This window comes from Carassius carassius, chromosome 12 (assembly GCF_963082965.1).
Source record: "Carassius carassius chromosome 12, fCarCar2.1, whole genome shotgun sequence".
Classification (NCBI taxonomy): domain Eukaryota; kingdom Metazoa; phylum Chordata; class Actinopteri; order Cypriniformes; family Cyprinidae; genus Carassius; species Carassius carassius.
In genome coordinates this window covers 17,771,080-17,793,139 of record NC_081766.1, presented here as the reverse complement: position 1 = coordinate 17,793,139, position 22,060 = coordinate 17,771,080, and the positions used below count along the sequence as shown (strand labels likewise).

Below are 22,060 nucleotides of genomic sequence, written 5' to 3'. Positions count from 1 at the left end.
AAAAATCTATGACTTTATTGGCATTTATGGTTCCATTAAGAACCATTAACATCCATGGACCCTTTTCTATAATTCTCTATACTGGAAAAATGTTCTTTACGTTCTTTTCATTAAAATATTCCTCACACTGAGAAAAAAATATGAAATTTAAGTTTTGTTTTGAGAAAAATGTTTGCAATAAAGTTTCACGTCATGAAAAAGTATAAAATATTAAACATTTTAGGGAAAAAAAGGAACATGCATTAAGTACTAACAGATTTCAACCATATGATTTGGCAGATGATATAATCTCAATTTTACTCATACCGACCGCTATGTGAGCAACACTGATATCAAAATGTACAAAAATCATATGAATCGAACTAACATCACACAGTACATAAAGCTCAGCAGAAGAATGCGATGCTGAAGAATGAAATGCAAAACTATACATTTAATACACATAAATTACAAACTGTTCCTTACAGTCATATGATTCAGCAATACATCAGCTGATGTCACTTTCTTCAAGTCTTATGGCAATTAATAATAAGGACCACATTCAAGGTTCCTGTAAACACCTGGTAATAAAATGTGTTTTTCGATCCGATCATGAGTGGACTGCACTAAATGAGAAGAATCCTCTTGGACCCTCAAATATGTTGCACCGGCCTGGAGTTGGCGTGGGACTGCCTGTCCTCAGTCCATCTGTACAGTATCTGTGAAGCTCTGCGCAGTCTCTCCTCACAGAAATACTCTCCTCAGTGTATGATTCTGAATGTTGTTACGAGTAAATGGTGATGACCTCCCTGCCACTACCTCGGACCAGCAGCACCCGGTCCAATCCCTCTGTGAGGACCTCCAGAAACTCCATGTCTGACCTCAGAGTGAAGGAGAAGTGTGGAGGACTGCTGTACATGAAGGTGACATTTAAACTGTAACTCACTATGAATTAGGCTCAGAGTCTGAAAGAAAATGACAGACCATGTTATCTGTTCTTTTCAATACATATCAACTATATAACAGCCCAGCCCCTTTTTAAGTAGATGTGCAACTGTCTGCATTTCAACTGATGAAAGGATACAATTCTCGTCTCCGCCATTGTTTTTGGGTGGTCCTGGCATGTTCAGCAGCACCAGTTGGGCTCCCTGGGATTTGTTGACTACAACATCGTTCAGTTTGACTGCAGTGTGCATTCTTCTGACGTTACTCTGATCCCTGTGAGAAATTCAGTCATTCACATTTAGCATTAAGACTATATAAATTGTACATTATATGAAATAGCAACTGAAAATGCATGCACAAATGAAAGGATGATGACCAACCACAAATTTAAATGCTGCAATGATGTTGTCACCATCAGATACATTTTAATGCTGATCAGTGAAGGTCAGAAGATTCTTAAATCTCAAAATTTTTCTTCTTCAGTTTATTAAGATGAAGGAAATCATAAAATATCTTAACAGTATATGCCATTTAAATATTTGTTTATTTTTACATACACTACCATTAAATTAAAATTAAATGGTTTTGCAAGAAGTCTCTCATGCTCACCAAGGTTGCATTTATTTGATATAAATAAATAAATACAGAAAATTATTTAATATTGTGAAATATTATTGCAAATTTAAAAATCTGTTTATTATTTTTATTATCTGAATATGTTTAAAGTGCAATTTATTCCTGTGTTGGAAAAGCTGAATTTTGCAGCAGGCATTACTTCATTATTTGGTGCGAAATAATTGTGTTTATTTTTTGTAATTATTAACAATGGTTTTTTTTCAGGAAAAGAAAGTTCAAAAGAACAGCATTTATTTGAAATAGTGTTTTTTTTGTAACAATGTAAATGTTTTGCTGTTACTTTTGATAAGTTTAATGCATTCATGAATAAGAATATTATTTTCTTTAAAAGAAATCTTACTTACTCCAAACATTTAAATAGAAGTGTATGTTTATAGTTGGTTAGTGTATGTCTGAATTAATTGGTAAAGTACTATAACTTCAGTAAAGATTCATAATTGATTGTTCACGACATCATGACATCAGTGAACATATTTTGTTAGATTTCCTTAAAAAGATTTGATATATGACAGGGATCCAGTGCTTAAAGTCTGATATCCATATCTTATTCTTAATAGGATTTAACGATAACCTTAATAATGGAGAAAACTCTGTTTAAGACATCAAAATTTTCTTGAAGACCAGTCTTTGCAAAGGATTACATAAAGCAACCATCCATTTTGCTAGAAAACAAGTAAGCTCGAATTAGCCAAACAGTCCTAAATGAGTGAAACATAAAATTAATGTAGAATTTATCCATATGTTGAATGTAAAGCATGAGTTAATAAGCAGAAACCAATGTCAAAAGCTAAAAAAAAACACACACACACACACAGAAAAAACATATTCTCTTAATTCATACAATTAATGGCCAAAATCCTGTATTTTAGCACTAAAAATAATCCCATCATGCTAGCTGGCTAACTGTAGATATTTAGTGTTGAAACACATGCAAACAGAAACATCTATGTCACAATGCTTCATGCTGACTCATGCCGTGACTGTGACTCACACTGACTTAAGCAGGCCACACACAGAGACACACACCAATTCATGTTTAGTGTGACAGACATGCAACACATTCTGTTTATATGTACTACTGTAACATAGACCAGACAGCTAAGACAAACTAAGCACACAAACCAATTGCACAAGAGTCAAAGGAACTTACAGATTCTCCCACTCACTGGAAGTACAAAACAAAATGTCTTAGCATTAATAAAGCAAACATTTTCATTATGAAACATGATTAAACATATTCAGAAGAATGCAAAACTGACTTTATTGATCTACGGTCTTTATTGAACTTACGGTTTCATATTGAAGATGTCCCGCACAGCCATGTTAGCCTCCCGAAGGCGGTTTCTCTCACTAATCAGCTTCTCTTTGGTCCAGGTCATATGGACCCGGTCAGAAGTTGGCGTGGCCTTGTCGTTCAGAGTGGCATGGGACTTAGTGTTCCTGTCATGAATAAGTTGAGCCTGAAAGATCAAGACACACTCTGTTTACAACAACAAACTCCATTAATGTTCATTGAAAATGCCACTGGATAGCAGTCTGACAGGACCTAGACAGACAAACTTTGTTAAAAGACCCATTGAAAAGAGCAGCTTGGGCCATGTAAATTTCTGCGGTGGTTTATGCTGGTTTGGTGTGCTTGCCGATCAAGGTGGTTGACCAAGCAAGCCTTATAGGCTACCATCAGCACATCAGTATTTACGTAAAACCAGTTATACTGATCTTTTCAGCAGGGAATGAATGCTGTAGGAATGTTGCGATACCCACAGAAACAAACTATGGATTAGTAACTAGACTGAAAACGGAGTTTAAAAAAAACGTACAATACATAACACACAAGTTAACGAAAACATACAGTACCGTTCAAAAGTCTGGCGCCGGTATATTTTTTTCTTTTAAAGAAGTTAATACTTTTATTCAGAAAATATGCATTAAAATTGATCAGATATAATATTTCTGTTATTACAAAATGTTTTTATTCTCTTTTGAACTTATCATCCAAGAATCCTGAAAAAAAAAAAATTCACTGTTTCCAATAAATAAATTATGCAGCATAACTGTTCAGCATTGGTAAACATAAGAAATGTTTCCTAAGCATGAAATCAGCATATTAGAATGGTTTCTAAAGGATCATGTGACACTGAAGACTGGAGTAAATGATGCTAAATATTTCAGTTTTAGCTTCACAGGAATAAAATACATTTTAAAACATGTTAAAATAGAAAGCAGTTATTTTAAATTGTAATTATATTTCACAATATTACTGTTTTTACTGTATTTTTGACCAAATAAAATGCAGACCTGGTAAGCACTTCTTTAACTTCTTTAAAAAAAATCTAACCAACCCAACCTTTTGAATGGTAGTGTGGTTTGATTAAATAAACAATCTTAAAACATGGTAGTACAATTAGTGGAGTTGCACAAGTTTTTACTCAAGTAGTCGAGACACTCTCATGCCCCATAATGACATGCGGACATGCTGTAAACAAATTAAATTATGACATTTTCAGGGCCACAGTCATTGCCATGTTATGCTTACTGCTAAATAATGGAGCAATTGTCAAATTTAAAATGTAAAAACCATAGCAGAATCATAGTTGCCAAAGGCAACCAATGATGAAAGCTGTGGCTCTGTCATGTCACACAGTGTAAAGGGACTACTACTTTTCCACTGGTGCTGGTGCCAGAGATGGTGCCCAATCTGAAACTGAACTGCACTTTTACACACAAACAACCCTGGTGAGCTATTCCTGGCCTCAAACAAGATGACCAGTGATGTTGGTGGGCACAACTTCCACAGCTCCCAAATTTCTGACCAAGTACTGCCCTTAGCCGGGCACTGGCTCCACCTCAGGCACCAGCCACAGTGGAAAAGAGCTTGTTTGGATGGAGTAGTTGGACAGGATTGTTATCTATTGGTAGTAGCCTTGATAGAGAGTGAAAATATGGGATCCGTACGAGGTAAACCCCTGCGCTACCTCTTCGTCCAGAATTACAGTTGGCACTTGTGACTTGTTGCTCTGAGTTGGTTTTTCCCGGCAGGGCTTCCTCCTGATGGAATTCCGGGATTCATCTGAGATGCTTTGAATCTGACATTTGCCACAGAGCAAATAATCCAAAATTGTTAAGAAGGCAAAACAGAGCCTTAACTTAATCCAAAGCAGTCTTGAAACTGGATGAAAAACTTATGATTCTGTATGAAGTGTATTGACTGCAACCATATTCATTTATTCCACATATAGTCCAGTAATAACCTGACAATAATGACGAAAGAATAGATTGCTGAAGAAATATTACCTCTCTCTCCCGTTCTGTCTTCGAAAGCTGCATCTGCTTTAGCATCTGAGAGCGTTGCTCCATCACAAGGGTCTTCTCATAGGTGAAAGCAGAGATATCGCCTGCATTCTACAGAGGTATTGACATAGTGAAAAGTTCAATTCTAGTATCTTGCATTCAAACATTCCTTATATATAACATAACATACAGTAACAATCGTAACATAACATAATTAAGAACATTTAAAATTAGATTAATTTACTAAAACTTCAGCTTCTTAATTAAAGATTCATTATTAAAACATTATAATTGATTTTAAGTTTATGCTGATTGTACCTCACCATTTCCACAACTTCCACTTTAGCATCAAGACGCAGGTGGTACAAGAACATCTGTAGATCTTTCTTCATCTGGATGCTGTTGTCATCCATCTGAGCCACTGTGAAGATCCTCATCTTACACCTTCTCCAAACCTACACGATTTCATAAAAAAAGGTAACTAACCTACTGAAAAAAAAGGGTGCAGTTTTCTGTATAAGACATTCTGTTGCCTTCTACCTTATGCTGACGGAGCAGGAATGGAAGAAGCATGAGCAGACCACCATCATGGACAATCCACCAGACATCAATGGTACCCTCAGCTAACCGGTCCTGGTTTGTGGGAAATGTATCGATGTTTTTTGCCACTAATAGGGCCTGGTGGGCAGCTGTTGTCTCTCTGACGGTTTCTTTGGGACAAATCATTTTAGTTTTTACTATGTTGTCAAAGTGATTGATATTTACTACATCTTTTTCACATCTTTTAAAAAAATATATTTCACAAAATGATCTAAAATGACATGGAATTATTCTAATATTGCAACGTTTTTGGTACTTTGAGACCTAAAGCCTACAAAAGTTCGCTCAGAATAAAGCTCAATGACAGTCATAACCTTTATAATTATTATTAATTATCCCTGGCCTCATTGTCTTAAGCTGATTATCTGACTTTATGGCAGCTTAGTATCAGAAAATGTCAAATGCGCACCAATGAAGTTCTTCCAGGAGAGGGTGCTCTCGGATTGTTTCCAGTTTGCGGGCCAGGCCAACAGCACTGCGTTGTGTTTCATGCCCCCCAACCCTGCAGACTGGATCAGGTGAGAGAAACCGTCCCGCTGGTTAGAGGACACCACCACATGACAGAAACCCTTCGTTTTCTCATTTGCCATGGCCGCTTTGATATTCTGTGGAAAAAAAAATTAATAATTAATGTTAATAAGTTAACATTATGTTAAATAATTTTCTGTAGCTGACATATGCTGAGCTGAGAACATACACTGTTAGAAAAGTCCCATGTCTCTATTTAATCACTACAGGGTAGATTGAAAATGAAAGTATGGTGAGTAATCTAAAAGGAAATTTGTTTTGTGACTGTCAAGGAACGTCACCATAAGCTATAAACTTTTTACAAAGGCGTTCACTCTTGAGCAATCTGCAGTCAAGTGTCTTTCACAAGGGCTCAATGGTCATGGCTTGCTTCTTGCAAGCTTTGAGTCAGCAACCTTCCCGTAACCAGCCCTGAATATCCACACAAAAGCCCAATTGACATGTATTACATTTTCTGCACATTCTGCCCTTTAGAGCAACACATGACAAAAACTTCAATGTTTACATTTTCTTTCCTCTTATGGCTGTAATAAATCTATCTAATAAATAACCTAAAAAAATGCTATTGTTGTCAAAGCCAAAACCAAACTGGCTTTAACTGTACACCTTCACCTTTTCAGAGAGCTTAGCATCTGCTTCACGAGCCATGTACGTGCCCTCCAGCACTGAGCAGACGATGGTCAGGCCTTTCCCAGCCTTCAGCTGTGAGGTAAAGGAGAGCAGACGTGGATGTTTTACCCCCAAGTCCGAGTCCAACTTTAGGAGCACCAGCAGCTGAGGTCTGGAAGATTAGTTACATTTTAAATATTTGCCTTAGATTCTGTCAAATATGAAGACGCTTAAACAGCGCTGAAGTTGTGCTGCTATTCTTCTGGACGCTCACCTCCAGTTCTTGGTGTGGGGTGGCGCCTCCTCCAGTTTTATTAGGGCATATTGAGCTGCGTTAAGGGATAATCCACGAATCCCGTCACCCCATTCCTTCTCTGCCCTGAGGGGTGTTGGGGAGATAAAAGGGGGAATTAATATAGAACATTTTACTTTAAAACACAGTGAATGTGATGGACACTTTCTTACCCTCTGTATTCAATGTACTTGTAGATGCATCCAGAAATCAGTATGACAACCAAAGCGTAGTACCATGAAGAGACAAACATGAGGGAGAGACTCAGGCTCATCCCAAGAAAAGAGAGGGACCTGAAGACATTTAAACAAATCCAGTGGTGCATTTAATGGTAGTTCGTACAATCAAACATTAACTCAGACTGGTCCATTCTACATCAATTTACATGCAGATGGAACAAATAAACATTACATTACACTTGTTTGGTTAATGAAAAACCAAAGGACAATTTGTTGGGCATGTGGGACAACAGAACATGCACTTCCCACAAAGGTGTTACTTGTTGATGAGAAGCTGCCCTCCTGAAAGAGCCTGGTTTCTTCCAAGTTTTTTTTTTCCATTTCTGTCACCCATGGAGTTAGAGTTCCTTGCCACTGTCACTTCGGAGTTGTTTAGTTGTGGAGACTTAAAATTCAGCAATATTATCGAATGTACTGACTCTGTTGGATAAGAACTGAACTGAGCTGGATGATGATATCATTGTTTCCTACAGGATTGCTTTATAGCTGAATTGAACTACTGTCAGGGTTCGGGGCTAATCACCTGCCTTTTGGGGTTGTGAATGTGTGTTTGGATGGATGACAGCTCACTGCGTCTGCCTGTTTGATTTGAGTTTTCCCCGCCCTCCTTGTTTCTCCGTTGTTAACCTTAATTGTTCGCCACCTGTTCTCAATATTCTTCTAATTTCTACCCTTTATAATTCCCTGTGTTTCTCTGTCCATTGCCAGACTGTTGTAACTCTTACCAATAGTTCGAGCTGGTCTGTGTACTCATCTTGTCTTGTCTTCAGGCTCCAGTGTCTTTTGCTGTTTTGCTCTGCCTTGTTCTCACAAATACAGTATTCCTAAGATTCCAGTTTTCATTTCTCTGGGTCTCGGCTGTCGAACAAGCTAAACTGTGGAACGATACTCATCTGCCTTGTCTCATCTCCTTTCAATAAAGCTCAGTGTAACCCGCAACTGAATCCAGCCCGTTTCTCCTGACAACTACATTCATAATTGATGATCTTTACACTGAATCAACACTGAACTGATCTCAGCTGAGCAAAGACACTGTTGTTGGATTTTAGAGCTGCTTTACAGCAGAATTGATCTCCGTTTGCAATTTTAAATCAATATTCTCCTGTTTATCCATGTAAAGCTGCTTATAAACAATCTGTATTGTATAAAGCGCTATAAAAATAAAGGTGACTTGACTTGTTCTAATAATCATGAAGTGTGACTTACCAGTGGTAGAATTTAAATCTCGGCCTCCAATTTGGTGTGCGTAGAAGTGTTTGGACAGCACAGGACAAGTTTACAAAGAGGTAACACATCAAGAAAAACCTGCAAAGTAGAAATAGGAAGAAGGGTTAACTGAAATTAAAACCATTAAAAAAAACATTTTTGTTAATTGAAATACAATTTCTAGTGCTAGTTGCCAAGGAAAAATTTACAATAACAAAATATTAGAAAAAAAGGAAAAATATATAGACCTTTTTAAAATGACAAACAACAAAATGACTAAATAAAAAATTAATAAACAGATAGTAATTTAAATTCAAACTATATACCTATACTGAACACAAAAATTCACAAACGGAGTAGCAGAACTGCATGTAATGACCACATTTACAATGCAGGGACAATTATTGTAAAGAATTTCACTGATACACATTTTTATAATATTCATGAAAACATTCATTTAAACATCAAGTCATATGTTAATGTGTAATTTAATGTAAAGCTTTTACTCCCAAGTAAGGTCTAGTTTTGTCACAAAGAAAAGATGTGAAACCAAACAGAACACACTCACATTGAGAGGATAGGGGCAACATTATCCAGGGAACCAATGAGGATCCCAATCTCACAGATCACTGCAGTTAGGAGTAAGGCCCAGGTTGGCTCACCGTTAGATTTACTGTGACCAAACACCTACCAGTAAGAAGTACGTCATGTTAGGCTTTATAGTCATAGTGGCTTCATTGTGCTTTCTTTCTATACATTTTCAGTGAGCGAGAACAATTCAAACGCACATGTGCCTCAAGACATTTAAATGTAACTTTACCTAATCACAAAGTGAAGCCAGGGCATGTTGTTACCTGTAAGAACGGCATGATGCCATCTCGAGCTATAGCCTGTAGGATCCTGGGAGCACCGGTGAGGCTCTGTAGCCCCGCCCCACAACAGGAGAAAAATGAGCCAATCACAATCACCCATGAAGATGGCCAAGCAAGTGTGGCAACAACTAGACTTCCTTTAACTGACTCTCCATACCTATTACGAAAGCAAGCATGCAAAAGCACGTAAAAACAGGAAGACTATATTACATGTGAAAACTGTGCCTGTAGATATTATCTGAATTTTTGTAAACCACAGCTGTTACCAAATAACACGTACTTGTCTCGCAGCACCACACCATCAATACATGCTCCAAATAACACCACACAGGAAATGTCTGTTTAACATCATTAAGGTATTCATCCAACTTAAGTAATTAATTATAACATAGTTTACAAAACTTAATATTCTTTCCTTTGAGGCTTTTTTTTTTTGGCAGAAAAAGATACAGATGAAAGAGGTGGTTGCAATAGCCATAATGGTACCCGTGGGAATGGACCTCTGAGGGTCTCGAAGATCTCCAGACCTGTTCGACCCAGCCATGATTCCTGTGAAAATCAGAGAAAAACATTTAATGTGTTTCATAATACTTTTAAAACACTTTTTCCACAGCAAGTAGTTTAACTAAACATATTGATATTGTTATTCTTTTTTGTGTTATTTGACATATGTTTTCCTTTCTGCGTACAGTAAATCCTGCCCGATTCACAAAAGAATCACCCTTTTGATTTTGCTCCTTCTAAATAATCAGCTAAGTGGGTTAGAAAATGGCCTTGAAATAGTGTACGATTCCATCTGAATCATTCGCACAGATCACTCACACATTGACTTATTTGAAGAGGTTTCCTTTTCTGTAAAATGTGATACCAAAAGAACAAAAAAACTGCTTACTGAAGTGGATATTTACCCATAATTCACTGAAACCTAACATGCATATGTATGTTCTCATTTGTAAGCGATGAAGATGAATAAGTTTGGTTTTTAGTAATTTGAAGCCAAAACATTATCAATAAACTGAAATTACATGCATGCACATTGTGTAACATTGTGAAGGGCATACACTGCTCACGTTTTTTGCTGTGTTTGGCCTTCATAAACATAACTGTTTATACAACAAATGGAAGGGAAACACTGTAACCCTAAATTAAATGGTCTATTTCAGTTTTCGTCACACCCCGCAACCTTATCATCTGCGCAGAAAAAACTGCCACTCCAAACACACACATAATGACGGACTTAAAGAGGATTCTGAAAGAATTAACAGAGGTGTTAATTATAGGACCTAAAAACTCTGCTTGTAATAACCTAGAACACTGTCTAAGACTTGATGGTTGCTCTGTCAATTCTTCGTCATCAGTTAGGAACCTAGGTGTGCTATTTGATCGCAATCTTTCCTTAGAAAGCCACGTTTCTAGCATTTGTAAAACTGCATTTTTCCATCTCAAAAAAATATCTAAATTACGGCCTATGCTCTCAATGTCAAATGCAGAAATGTTAATCCATGCATTTATGACCTCAAGGTTAGATTATTGTAATGCTTTATTGGGTGGTTGTTCTGCACGCTTAGTAAACAAACTACAGCTAGTCCAAAATGCAGCAGCAAGAGTTCTTACTAGAACCAGGAAGTATGACCATATTAGCCCGGTCCTGTCAACACTGCACTGGCTCCCTATCGAACATCGTATAGATTTTAAAATATTGCTTATTACTTATAAAGCCCTGAATGGTTTAGCACCTCAGTATTTGAATGAGCTCCTTTTACATTATAATCCTCTACGTCCGCTACATTCTCAAAACTTGAGAATTTGAGAATATTTGATAATATTTTGATAATACCTAGAATATCAAAATCAACTGCGGGCGGCAGATCCTTTTCCTATTTGGCGCCTAAACTCTGGAATAACCTACCTAACATTGTTCGGGAGGCAGACACACTCTTGCAGTTTAAATCTAGATTAAAGACCCATCTCTTTAACCTGGCTTACACATAACATAGTAATATGCTTTTAATATCCAAATCCGTTAAAGGATTTTTAGGCTGCATTAATTAGGTAAACCGGAACCGGAAACACTTCCCATAACACCCTATGTACTTGCTACATCATTAGAAGAATGGCATCTACTCTAATATATGTCTGTTTCTCTCTTATTCCGAGGTCACCGTAGCCACCAGATCCAGTCTGTATCCAGATCAGAGGGTCACTGCAGTCACCCGGATCCAGTACGTATCCAGACCAGATGGTGGATCATCACCTAGAAAGGACCTCTACTGCCCTGAAAGACAGCGGAGACCAGGACAACTGGAGCCCCAGATACAGATCCCCTGTAAAGACCTTGTCTCAGAGGACCTCCAGGACGAGACCACAGGAAACAGATGATTCTTCTGCACAATCTGACTTTGCTGCAGCCTGGAATTGAACTACTGGTTTCGTCTGGTCAGAGGAGAACTGGCCCCCCAACTGAGCCTGGTTTCTCCCAAGGTTTTTTTCTCCATTCTGTCTGGAGTTTCGGTTCCTTGCCGCTGTCGCCTCTGGCTTGCTTAGTTGGGGACACTTCATCTACAGCGATACCGTTGACTTGATTGCAAATAAACGCACAGACACTATTTAACTGAACAGAGATGACATCACTGAATTCACTGATGAACTGCCTTTAACTATCATTTTGCATTATTGACACACTGTTTTCCTAATGAATGTTGTTCAGTTGCTTTGACGCAATGTATTTTGTTTAAAGCGCTATATAAATAAAGGTGACTTGACTTGACTTGATTGTAGAATTTAACTGGAACTTGGTCTTCATTTCATCTATTTTCTGTTTCTGTTCTGTGTTGTATTTATTTTTACTACTCTCAAAATCCCACATTCATTATAATTACATTGAAATCCAGCAGTGCTACAAAATAATAATAATAATAATAATTTTTCACCTTTCTACTGAAGAAAGAAAGTCATACACTTTTGAAATACCTGTAACTGAAGGGAAGTAGATTCCAACCAGAAGGGTGAAGAAGGTAGTGATGTCACTGAAGACATAAGTTTGATTTACACTTTTGTTATCCGAAGCTTGTTCTGAACTCTTTCCCTCCTTCTCCAATACTGTCTGGTATTGTCCATAGTGTGCCCACATGTTATCTATAGGAGAAAGATTAACATTTAGTAAAACACTGAGCTGTCTTATGTGATGCATCAAAACAAACAAACTGTTTAATTTTGTTATCATCATTCAATCTGGTGGTGTACCACTAATTAAGTTAAATGAGATTTGTATAGCTTGGTGTGTAATTTTATTTGAGTATTCACCTGATATGACCCCACTGAGTAAGCCAGGAACAGCTTGAATCACTGTTAAATTGTTTTGGGTGAAGTATTCATCGCATGTTGCATTTCCTAAATCCCCTTTACAAAAAAGCGTCCATAGTTTGGTGGGGGTGGTTATGTTGTTTATGACCTCAGTTTTTTGACACTTGTCAAACATAGAATTTTGCAATGAGCGGTTGCCTAGCAGACAGACTCTGTTGAAGAACAAAAGAGAAATGTAATTGTTCAAACAATATGCTCCATCGCGTCAGATATATCTTAAAGGGTTACTCCACCCAAAAAATACATTTTGTCATTAATCACTCACCCCCCATGTCGTTCAAAACCCGTAAAAGCTTTGTTCGTCTTCTGAACACAATTTACGATTTTGGATGAAAACCGGTATGAAAAAAGTATGAAAGATTTCGGCAGAATAGTCCATTTGCCATCAGTGGTTCAACCGTAACGTTATGAAGCGACAGGAATACTGTCTTTAAGCAAAGAAAACAAAAATGACGACTTTATTCAACAATTCTTTTGTCAACAGTCTCCTCTGTGTCTCTCCACATCACTCAAACTGCCTACGCTCTTCTGTGTCAACTGCGTCACAAGGATGCACTGTTTCTTGTGACACGTCTTTTTTTTCTTTCTTCACTTACAAACAGTTTTCTCATTGCTTCATAACATTATAGTTGAATCACTGATGGCAGATGGACAACTGTGACGACATCTTGCATACTTTACTTGGCTTTGACAGTGTAACTTACTTGGCTATGGGTCAGTCACAAGCCTCCCGTTTTCATCTAAAATATCTTAAATTGTGTTCAGAAGACTAACAAAACTTTTACGGGTTAGGAACGACATGGGGGTAAGTGATTAATGACTAAATTTTCATTTTGAGATGGATTATCCATTTAAACATTCTAAATTAAGCTGTAGCATAATATTTAATCAAATACTAGGCAATAGCTATTTATAGACCCTACTGAAACCAATAAATAAATAAATAAATACATGTCAGCAGTTTTGTTTGTAGGCCTATCCCAGGTAGCCCAGCCCACATTACCTGAAGTTCCGATCGTTGTGTATATCAATATTAAAAATAGACGTAGTGCAGTATAATTATGGAAGTTTAGAATCGGATATAATTTGTCAAAGTTCTCAAATTCTACAAGGAGAACCATAAAAGCCTGTCCAGACATCATTTGACGTCATGAGACTTAAAAGGCATAGGCGGAAATCCCGGGCAATTCCCCAGGAAAAACGCAGACTTGGCAACACTGTGACAGATATTATTGTTTAATATCTAATTTGGCACGATCTCTCTACTGCACTACTAGTAGTAAGCCATTCCTTTGTGTAGAGAAATCCTTAAAAGTAAAATTTTTGCAGTATTATTTGTGTCTCCTTAAAAAATTGCTCTTGAGAAATGATATGTTTATTTTGTTTCATTATTTCCTGAATGATTTTGCCCTACACTGTGCTGCTTTTTTATGTTTTTATCATTCTAAATTCACATGTAGTTATTTGGGTTTATTATTCACAATAGAATTCTGTTTGCCCAACTTAATTGTGAGACATAATTGTGAGACATAATAATTTGTACACTGGAACACAGCATAATGTTTTATGCTGTGTGGAGTTTAAATAAAAAATCACACCATACTCAACTGTGAATCGGGAGGCTTGATGGCAGACTGGATGACCCCTGCATAGATGGCCATAATTGACAACATTACGCAGGACAGGAAGACCAAGGCCAGCTTATTGACATATTTCACTCCAACAAATACTACTAGAACCATAATAGCTAAACAGCATGTCCCATAAATGCGCATGTTATTTTGCATTCCATTTGGCTCCCCAGTATTTGCTTTAAACACAGCTGCATTGGGCATTATGTATGTCTGTAAAAGGAAAGTAGAGAAAGGGTTGTTATCATACTGAGGATTTATAAGTTAATGTGATTTTTGAGGTTTTGTCTAAGGCAATGGAAGTATAGAATCTGCTGACTCATGCTAGTTTAGTGCTGACACAAGATCTTCTGTAGTGCTGAATGAGTAGTATATTTGTTTGCAAGAAATTGCTAATGTTGGCCTGTAAGTCTTGACTCACCAAAAAAATTTCCATGGTTCCAAGTATGTACATAGAACCTGCAAATGTGGTGCCCAGGTAGAAACACAAACCCACTGCTCCTCCAAACTCTGGGCCTAATGCCCTGGAGATCATATAGTATGAGCCACCAGCTAAAGTGGGAAGAGAAGAGAATCAAGTGACTTAAAGCAAATATGGAATCAATAAAAATTAAAATAATATATAAAAGAATGACCTAGCAGATTGAAATCATACCAGGCACTACACCATTGGTCGCAATGGCACTCATTGAAATTGCAGTCAGCATGGTCTAGAGATAAGAAAAACGCCAGATGTAAAACAGATTTATTTATTTGCATTATTACAATACTAAACATTTTGTTAAATATGAGTTGAAAATATATAATCAAAAAAGGCTATAAGAATTCCTCATATGGCCATCCCAAAGACAAATCTGCCTGTATAAATGCTTGCTGCAGGGTTGTCTTGAATTTCTAATTTAGTTTTTATTTCTATTGGCAAAAAGAGTTCACCTTTAGTTATTATTGCAGAGCTTTCCAGTTTTACTTTTATTTTTAATATTTTAGAGGGCTGCCAAAGTTAATGTTCAAACTGATATCTTTTAAAAATGCATAATATCTGTGTGGATGAATTTGGTTCCATATCTGTCGGTCACTACGAGTTATATCATGAGGACATTAAGGGACATGAGGGGTCTAATGTCGTCACGACATAACATCTCTGTTCCCTCCATCAGGGAATAAGGGTTACGTACGTAACCGAGATGTTTGAGTGTATACAAAACAATCTTATCAAAGCAAATGGACAAATATATAACTATTTGTTTGTCATATGGAATGAGCCATGGTATTTTTTTTCTTCTTCATTGTGATTGATAACAAAATGAAACTGTTTGCGCAAAGTTTGAAGCACATAGTTATTTAGAATGTCACCGCATGCTATAGAATCACTGGAATCCGATAATTATCTGAGCCAAATCTGATAATTACAAGGAAGTGTTTACATACTCTTGGCCATGTCAAGTTCTTTTATTTGTTTGCATGACGAAACTGACATAAAGGAATTTTTTGATTGTGTTCCTGTAGCTCAATTGGTAGAGCATTGTACTATCAAGCGCAAGGTTGGGGGTTTGATTCCCTGGAAACACATGATATAGGTAAAAATTGATAGCCTGAATGCACTGTAAGTCACTTTGGATAAAAGCGTCTGATAAATTGAATTTAATTTTTAATTTTGAGTGAACTGATTGGAAAACAAATGGCTTTTATTTGTGTCTTTTCACACTTGGAAATGGGGAAAAGACTCACGCAAGAACAGCACATGAAGACGATAGCAAGGGCCTCCATGATTCCCGCGGTACCCACTATCCATGTGAGCCGCAGGAAAAGAATCACACCCAGAATGTTCTGCATGCAGGGCAGGAACACACCTATAAATGTGCCCATCTGAGGGCCCTTCAAACAGATTGACACAAAAAAATGAAAACATTTAAGGTATGTAGGAAAAACAGAGATACATGCAAAATGACTGCAGAAGCTGCGAATTCAATGCGTGTTTTAATAATCTTCGATCGTGTTTTAAGTCTTTCAGTCATCTCATAGCGAGTGATATTGAAGACTCACATTTATGGGGACCCTCTGAATCCCATCCTCACTCTCTGCCTTCTCATGCTCGATGACCCCCTGGGTTATGTTGGTGTAGTTGGCTAGTTTATTGAGGAGGGATGATACCATTGGTGTGCTGTCCATCTCATCCTGTTAATAAAGAAGAGCTAAAGAATTAATACATACAGCATCGCATCATAATTTAGAGACATGATATACATTAGGTGAACTATTTTATCTGAACAGACAGTTCTCAACAGGGATAACTGATGCACAAAGAAAAAAAGAGTTTGCTTTAAGCAGTTTGTTACCTCATAGAGAGCCATATTGTAGCCGTAAATGCTGTCATCATGATCTGTACTGATTAATGAGCAGGTTTCTCTGGGAGTCTCGTCACCTGGAGAATGAGAGGAAACACAAATACGGTTTAAATCAGAGACAGGTTGGTTTTTAGTTTAAAGGCTAGAATATGCTATATGTATATGCTACACCACTTTTGAAATCGGAATGATTTTTAAACACTCGTCATAATACACTTGCCAACTTTGTGAATGGTTACAGAGAAAAACATTATACACTAATGATTGAACATACTACAATTTTTAATCTCGCCAAACACAACAGAACAGAAACAAACAAAAGCATTCTAAAATCTGATCAAAACATCAGACATGTTTGATATCCTGCTGTGACGTTCTCTAACTTTTAATAACTAAATCGGACTTCTTTAAATTGTAAATCAGGTAAAAAAAAATCTCTGTAAGATGCATGTAAGCGTATTAAGTATTAATTGGAGCTTCAACTATTTTTTTTCCTCCCTCAGTGTTGTTAGGTTTGGACAAAAAAAAAAAAAAAAGTAAAAATAAATAAATAAAAATAATAATAATGAAAGTGAAAACGTTACTTCTATTTGACAAGACATGTTTATCCTTGTTTTGGGAAAACATTACAAAACTCACATTTTCCACATAATCTCTTCATCTGTTATTTTAGTCAAGAAATATAACCGAACCCTTTCATTTATTAGATGCTTTTGAAACAAATGAAGGGTCAGGTTGCCATCTTTGAAATAACTCAAAAAGTGTTGATACAGTACTGATATACAGTATACTGTTTAATAACCCATGATTGTCACTAAACCAACATATGCAGCAAACAAGCATGATATATTTTTCTATAGACAACTGAAAAGGTAAAATGCAAACAGATCATCCAGACAATTTTTTGTCTGTCCAGAAGTCACTCAACTTGTGTTCCCCTCAAACTATGACTCGTGATGTGGTTATCTGCTCATTTAATAGGTTTTAATCTTTAACCCCCACAGAAGGAAATCTGTGAGCTTTCTACAATACAACTCTGCCTAAAGGCAAGAAACATATGGCAATGGTAAAAAAAGAAAGTGAAAGATTACAAATGTACACGCAAAGGTCAAACAGGCATTTTTTTCTACTCCAGTGTGTGAAATTTTAAATGCTGAACATTAATTTCAAGTTGATTTAGAATCGTATGCTTACTCTTGCCATTGTAATGATCTTCTGATGATCTAAATCAATGAGATTCACACTCACCTAATGTCTCTACATTCAAACCTTCTTCACACTCCATGCTGAGACAGAAACAAATGTGTGAACGTGTCTGATGGTCTGAGTGATAAGAACCTTTATCTTTTTGTCCCTTTTGTTTGGATAAAAGGGCAGACAGTGTGCTTAAGTAAATTGCAGTACAGTCTCCGCTGATGCAAATGCATCAGTTGATCCACAGGACTGCAGCTGATTTCGGTTTTATTCCAGTTTGATCATCTTCATTTACTCTTCTTCACCTGTTGCAATCAAGGCTAGACAAACTTCTTAGTTTTGTCAAGAAGGGTGGTGATCTGGGGGATCAGCCTCTCTCTTTTCCAAATCTCCTATACCTCTCATATCTGATTGTCTATTTCTTTCTCTTCTTCACTCAGTTATTATTCCAGTATATGCTTTATGTAGGTGATATCAGCCTCTTCCTTCGCTCTAGTTGGTCTTGTCCTCTGTCAGGTTCAAAAACAACATCAGTATGGCTCTCTCCTGTATTTCGATCGTTGACTGGCACTGCTCAACGCAAGTCTTGAATGACTTGTCATCAACTCGAGGAGGGGAGTAGGCATTACAGTAAAGGCTTTTTCAAAACCAGTTAGTCAGCCAAAAGAGAATATGTGCAGAAAGAAAAACTGAAATCCAGCTCCAGCTAGACCTCATTTGTGTAATTGCAGAAATATTTCAAAGTGAAAAAAGAGCTGTGCATCTAGTGTGAAATTATTGAAGTGGGTACAATATGATTATGATAAACATTTAAAGAATTGTGTTTAAATAAATATTAGATATGGAAATGAAATCAGTTTAGTTTATATTTAGTAGATTATATGCAGTGACAATCAATGTACTGAATGAATTTAAGACAGAACAAATTGCTGCATTGATGAGTTAGTGAAGTGAAGTGACATTCAGCCAAGTATGGTGACCGATACTCAGAATTTGTGCTCTGCGTTTAACCCATCCGAAGTGCACACACACAGAGAAGTGAACACACACACACACTGTGAGCACACATTTATGCTGCGGCGCCCGGGGAGCAGTTGGGGGTTCGATGCCTTGCTCAAGGGCACCTCAGTCATGGTATTGAAGGTGGAGAGAGAACTATACATGCACTCCCCCCACCTACAATTCCTGCCGGCCCAGGACTCGAACTCACAACCTTTCGATTGGGAGTCTGACTCTCTAACCATTAGGCCACGACTTCCCTGAAACTTATTTTGTTGCTATTTAACAGATTATTGCTTCTGTTGGTTTTAACATTGTAGTAAAATGGAAATATGCCATTTGGATCTAATTTCGTGTCTCTTTCCACAGTGAGAACAGAACAATAACAGAGGAGGTTTATAAAAAACTTTCAAGGCTTCCGAAACATCCTTTTCCTAAGAATTCCTCCTGTGTAGCTTGTAAATTTTGTTTATCATCCTGTGAACAGCTAATTTTGTATACAAATGAAATCCCAAAGGGACTAGATTAAGATGTTTTGGAAAAGCTCATAGTTGGCATACGTTTACTGTATAAAGGCATGATTTGAAACATATAACAGACTAATTTTCAGTAGCCATAACTGGAGTCTTCAGTGTCACATGATCCTTCAGAAATCCTGCTGATATACAGATTTGAATATTTATAGTTTATATATTTATAAATAAATAATTTTTAAAACATTTATAAATAAATAAATCATATATTTTAAATGCATCCTTGCTAAATAAAAATATTAGTTTATTTGAAAAAAAAAATCTTTAAGAAAATATCTTTAACACTGCAAAGCCTAAAATATGAAATAATAGTCCATAATTTTGAGTATCATATTCATTATGTATGTGATAGGAATATGGTACGCCTACTCGAGGAGGGAAAAAATATACATTTTATTCGGAGGCCAAAACTAAGCATAAATAGTTTTCATTCTAGATCTCCAAGTAATGTCTTTGTAAGATGATATTTCAATGCCTAGTTTTATGATCAATACTCTGTAGCATTCGTTTTTTCAATACAATGATAATTAAGAGAGAGATGTACAAATAAATGTTCCTCAAAATCCTTATGTATCATATATGATACTCACATTTTAACATGATTTTTCTGAAGAAAAAAAATGTATGGATAATTAATTGTTTCAGTCCAGTAGATCATTAAATAATAATAATAATAAAAATCTTGTTTACTTTAATAAAATGATTACCTGAATGAGGACATTTTATGTAGGCTTTTTACTATCAATAAAGTATGAACTATCAATCAGAGGTGAGAATGCATGTACAGCAGGTTTTACAGCAATGTTCTAATCATGTTAAGTGATAGGGAATCCATGTACTGTATCATATATGATATAGTAGGCTTTATAGGGTTAATGAGGGTTAGACGATCAACTGATGCAGCATATAGCCTATAAAGTGCCTTTATAGCCACAGATTTTTTTTTCACATGCAGTATTTAATCTTAAAAGGGAAACGGCACAATAAAGACATATTATTATTTAATGGAAAGTTTTAAATAGGCCTGTTTAAAGGAAGAGGACACATTCCATAATGATGAGCCACAAGCTCTGCTACACACCCCTGTGCACACATTAACACTCATAAAAGAAAAAAAATCTGGATTATGCAATACTTGTGAATGGATAACAACATTTTTTGATAATTGTTTTATGCAATTCTTATTATGCAAATCTTATGTGAATAGAAAACTACATTTTAAGATAATTGTTTTTTTTTCCAATACAGTTTCAAGTCAGAAAATGTAGGAACATTGACCAACAACTTCCACATTCCATGTAAATAATGGTACAACCAACACAGTAACAAGTTACACAAGAAGCATAATACAACTAAAGGACTTCTATTTAGTTTTTATTCAGATTCTGTCATTTACTCATCATCATGTTGTTCCAAATCTGTGTTCTGAAGTAATTTTTCTTCTGCTAAACACAGAAGAAAATATTTTGAAGAATGTTATCCATTGACTTCCACAGTATGGGAAAAAAATACAGCAGAAATCAAAGGCAACTAGAAACTTTTTGGCCACCAACATTCTTCAAAATAGATTTTTCTGTTTTCAGAAGATGAAAGAAATTCATACACTTACGTAAATGATGAAATAATTTTTATTTTTGGGTGACCTGTCCCTTAAAATTTCAATGGAACCCACACAAAAAAAAAGTTCAGGAGAACAAGAATAGAAGGAGATGCAGTGCAACTTGACTTTAAGGTCTCTTTTTTATATGCAAAAAAATGCAGCAACAGATTTAGTAATTCATCTAAAGAGAAAGAGTGAAAGACAGAGAAAATAGGAAAATGGAGAGGGAAAAGGCACCAGGAAACTGCCACTTGTTTACATTCCATGAGGAGAAGATTTCACAAACGCATGCCAGTAAACATGGCACACATTTGCTTTTGAGGATACGCTCACTGTAAACACAGGCACTTTAATAAAGCCCAAGCCTTTCATAGTATGTCTTTGAAAAGTTCTCCTCTTTGGTTTGCACATGTCTAGGCAGGATCTAACCCCCCCACCCTCTCCACTCTCACCTGAGTAGGGTCCTCTTGCCATGTGTGGCTCCTCCTTGTCCTGTTCTTTCAATATCTCTCCATCATAGTCTGCATTTGAAATTGGGGTGTCCTCCACAGGCACCACTGTGAAGTTAGTGGGCATTTTCCCCTCACACCATGTGCTCAGTGTTATATTCCTTGAGTCTTTTTTTCTCCGTCTCACCCCAAGTCTCCTGGGCTCGCCAGAGTTCGAAGTTCTCTGACTTCTTCACAACTGTTGTTCAGACGCAGCAGCCCATGTGATCACTTTCAACCAAATAAGGAGCAGTACACAACTCCTCCCTCTGGTGAATGGGCTGTTCTGTCCTGCCTCAGAGTTCTGAGCTGGTGCTTCCTGTTTTATGTTAACTACCCTGCCTGTTGTACCTGTGAAGGCTGGGAGGGAGGTGATTGTTTGCCAAGCCAGAGTCATCTGAGACTGCCCAAAGTGATGGGAACAAAAGGCTAACCACAATGTGGCATTCCTCAACCCCAGCCCAATTCCCTGACCCACCTCCTCCTGACGTTCCTAGCCTCAAAACGAAACGTGTGCTACAACCACTCCATTCAGGAACCATTAGGACCGGAGAGGAATTAAACCTGAAAATAACTGCATCACCCATGTTTTCCTGGAAAGACTATTACTGAAACTGCCTGAATGCTTGGTGGACATTATCTTTTTGCACAGAACTTTGATTCTGAATGTTGATCAACCAAATTCTCCTAAAATATGTGTGTGCATTTGT

At 36.9% G+C, this 22,060-nt stretch overlaps 1 protein-coding gene across 4 annotated transcripts; it reads right to left on the bottom strand.

Moving 5' to 3' along the window:
* LOC132154982 (solute carrier family 12 member 7-like) lies at nt 1-21,693 on the bottom strand. 4 transcript variants are annotated; one of them, XM_059563737.1, is made up of 26 exons: nt 21,315-21,693; nt 16,528-16,613; nt 16,235-16,366; nt 15,920-16,066; nt 14,847-14,901; nt 14,613-14,743; nt 14,169-14,404; nt 12,501-12,712; nt 12,168-12,332; nt 9,648-9,746; nt 9,478-9,535; nt 9,180-9,354; nt 8,894-9,012; nt 8,326-8,424; nt 7,054-7,173; nt 6,863-6,967; nt 6,592-6,760; nt 5,861-6,056; nt 5,392-5,561; nt 5,175-5,306; nt 4,855-4,962; nt 4,536-4,646; nt 2,851-3,020; nt 2,711-2,725; nt 1,064-1,197; nt 1-855 (listed from the first exon to the last, which is right to left on the bottom strand). In XM_059563737.1, exons 1-26 carry the CDS (start codon nt 21,436-21,438, stop codon nt 764-766), a joined length of 3,360 nt encoding a protein of 1,119 aa, XP_059419720.1. In that variant the 5' UTR covers nt 21,439-21,693; the 3' UTR covers nt 1-763. The 4 variants fall into 4 exon arrangements, with proteins under 4 accessions (XP_059419720.1, XP_059419721.1, XP_059419722.1 ...); XM_059563738.1 differs by lacking the exon at nt 2,711-2,725; XM_059563739.1 differs by lacking the exon at nt 4,536-4,646.
* Between the last annotated feature and the right edge of the window lie 367 nt (nt 21,694-22,060).

Coding starts and splice junctions, on each gene's coding strand:
- LOC132154982 (XM_059563737.1), bottom strand. CDS start 21,438: ATGCCCACTAACTTCACAGTGGTGCCTGTGGAGGACACCCCAATTTCA. Junction 16,067..16,234: donor TTCAGAGGGTCCCCATAAAT/GTGAGTCTTCAA, acceptor ATCTGTTTGAAG/GGCCCTCAGATGGGCACATT. Junction 5,562..5,860: donor CTCCTGGAAGAACTTCATTG/GTGCGCATTTGA, acceptor TTTGTCCCAAAG/AAACCGTCAGAGAGACAACA.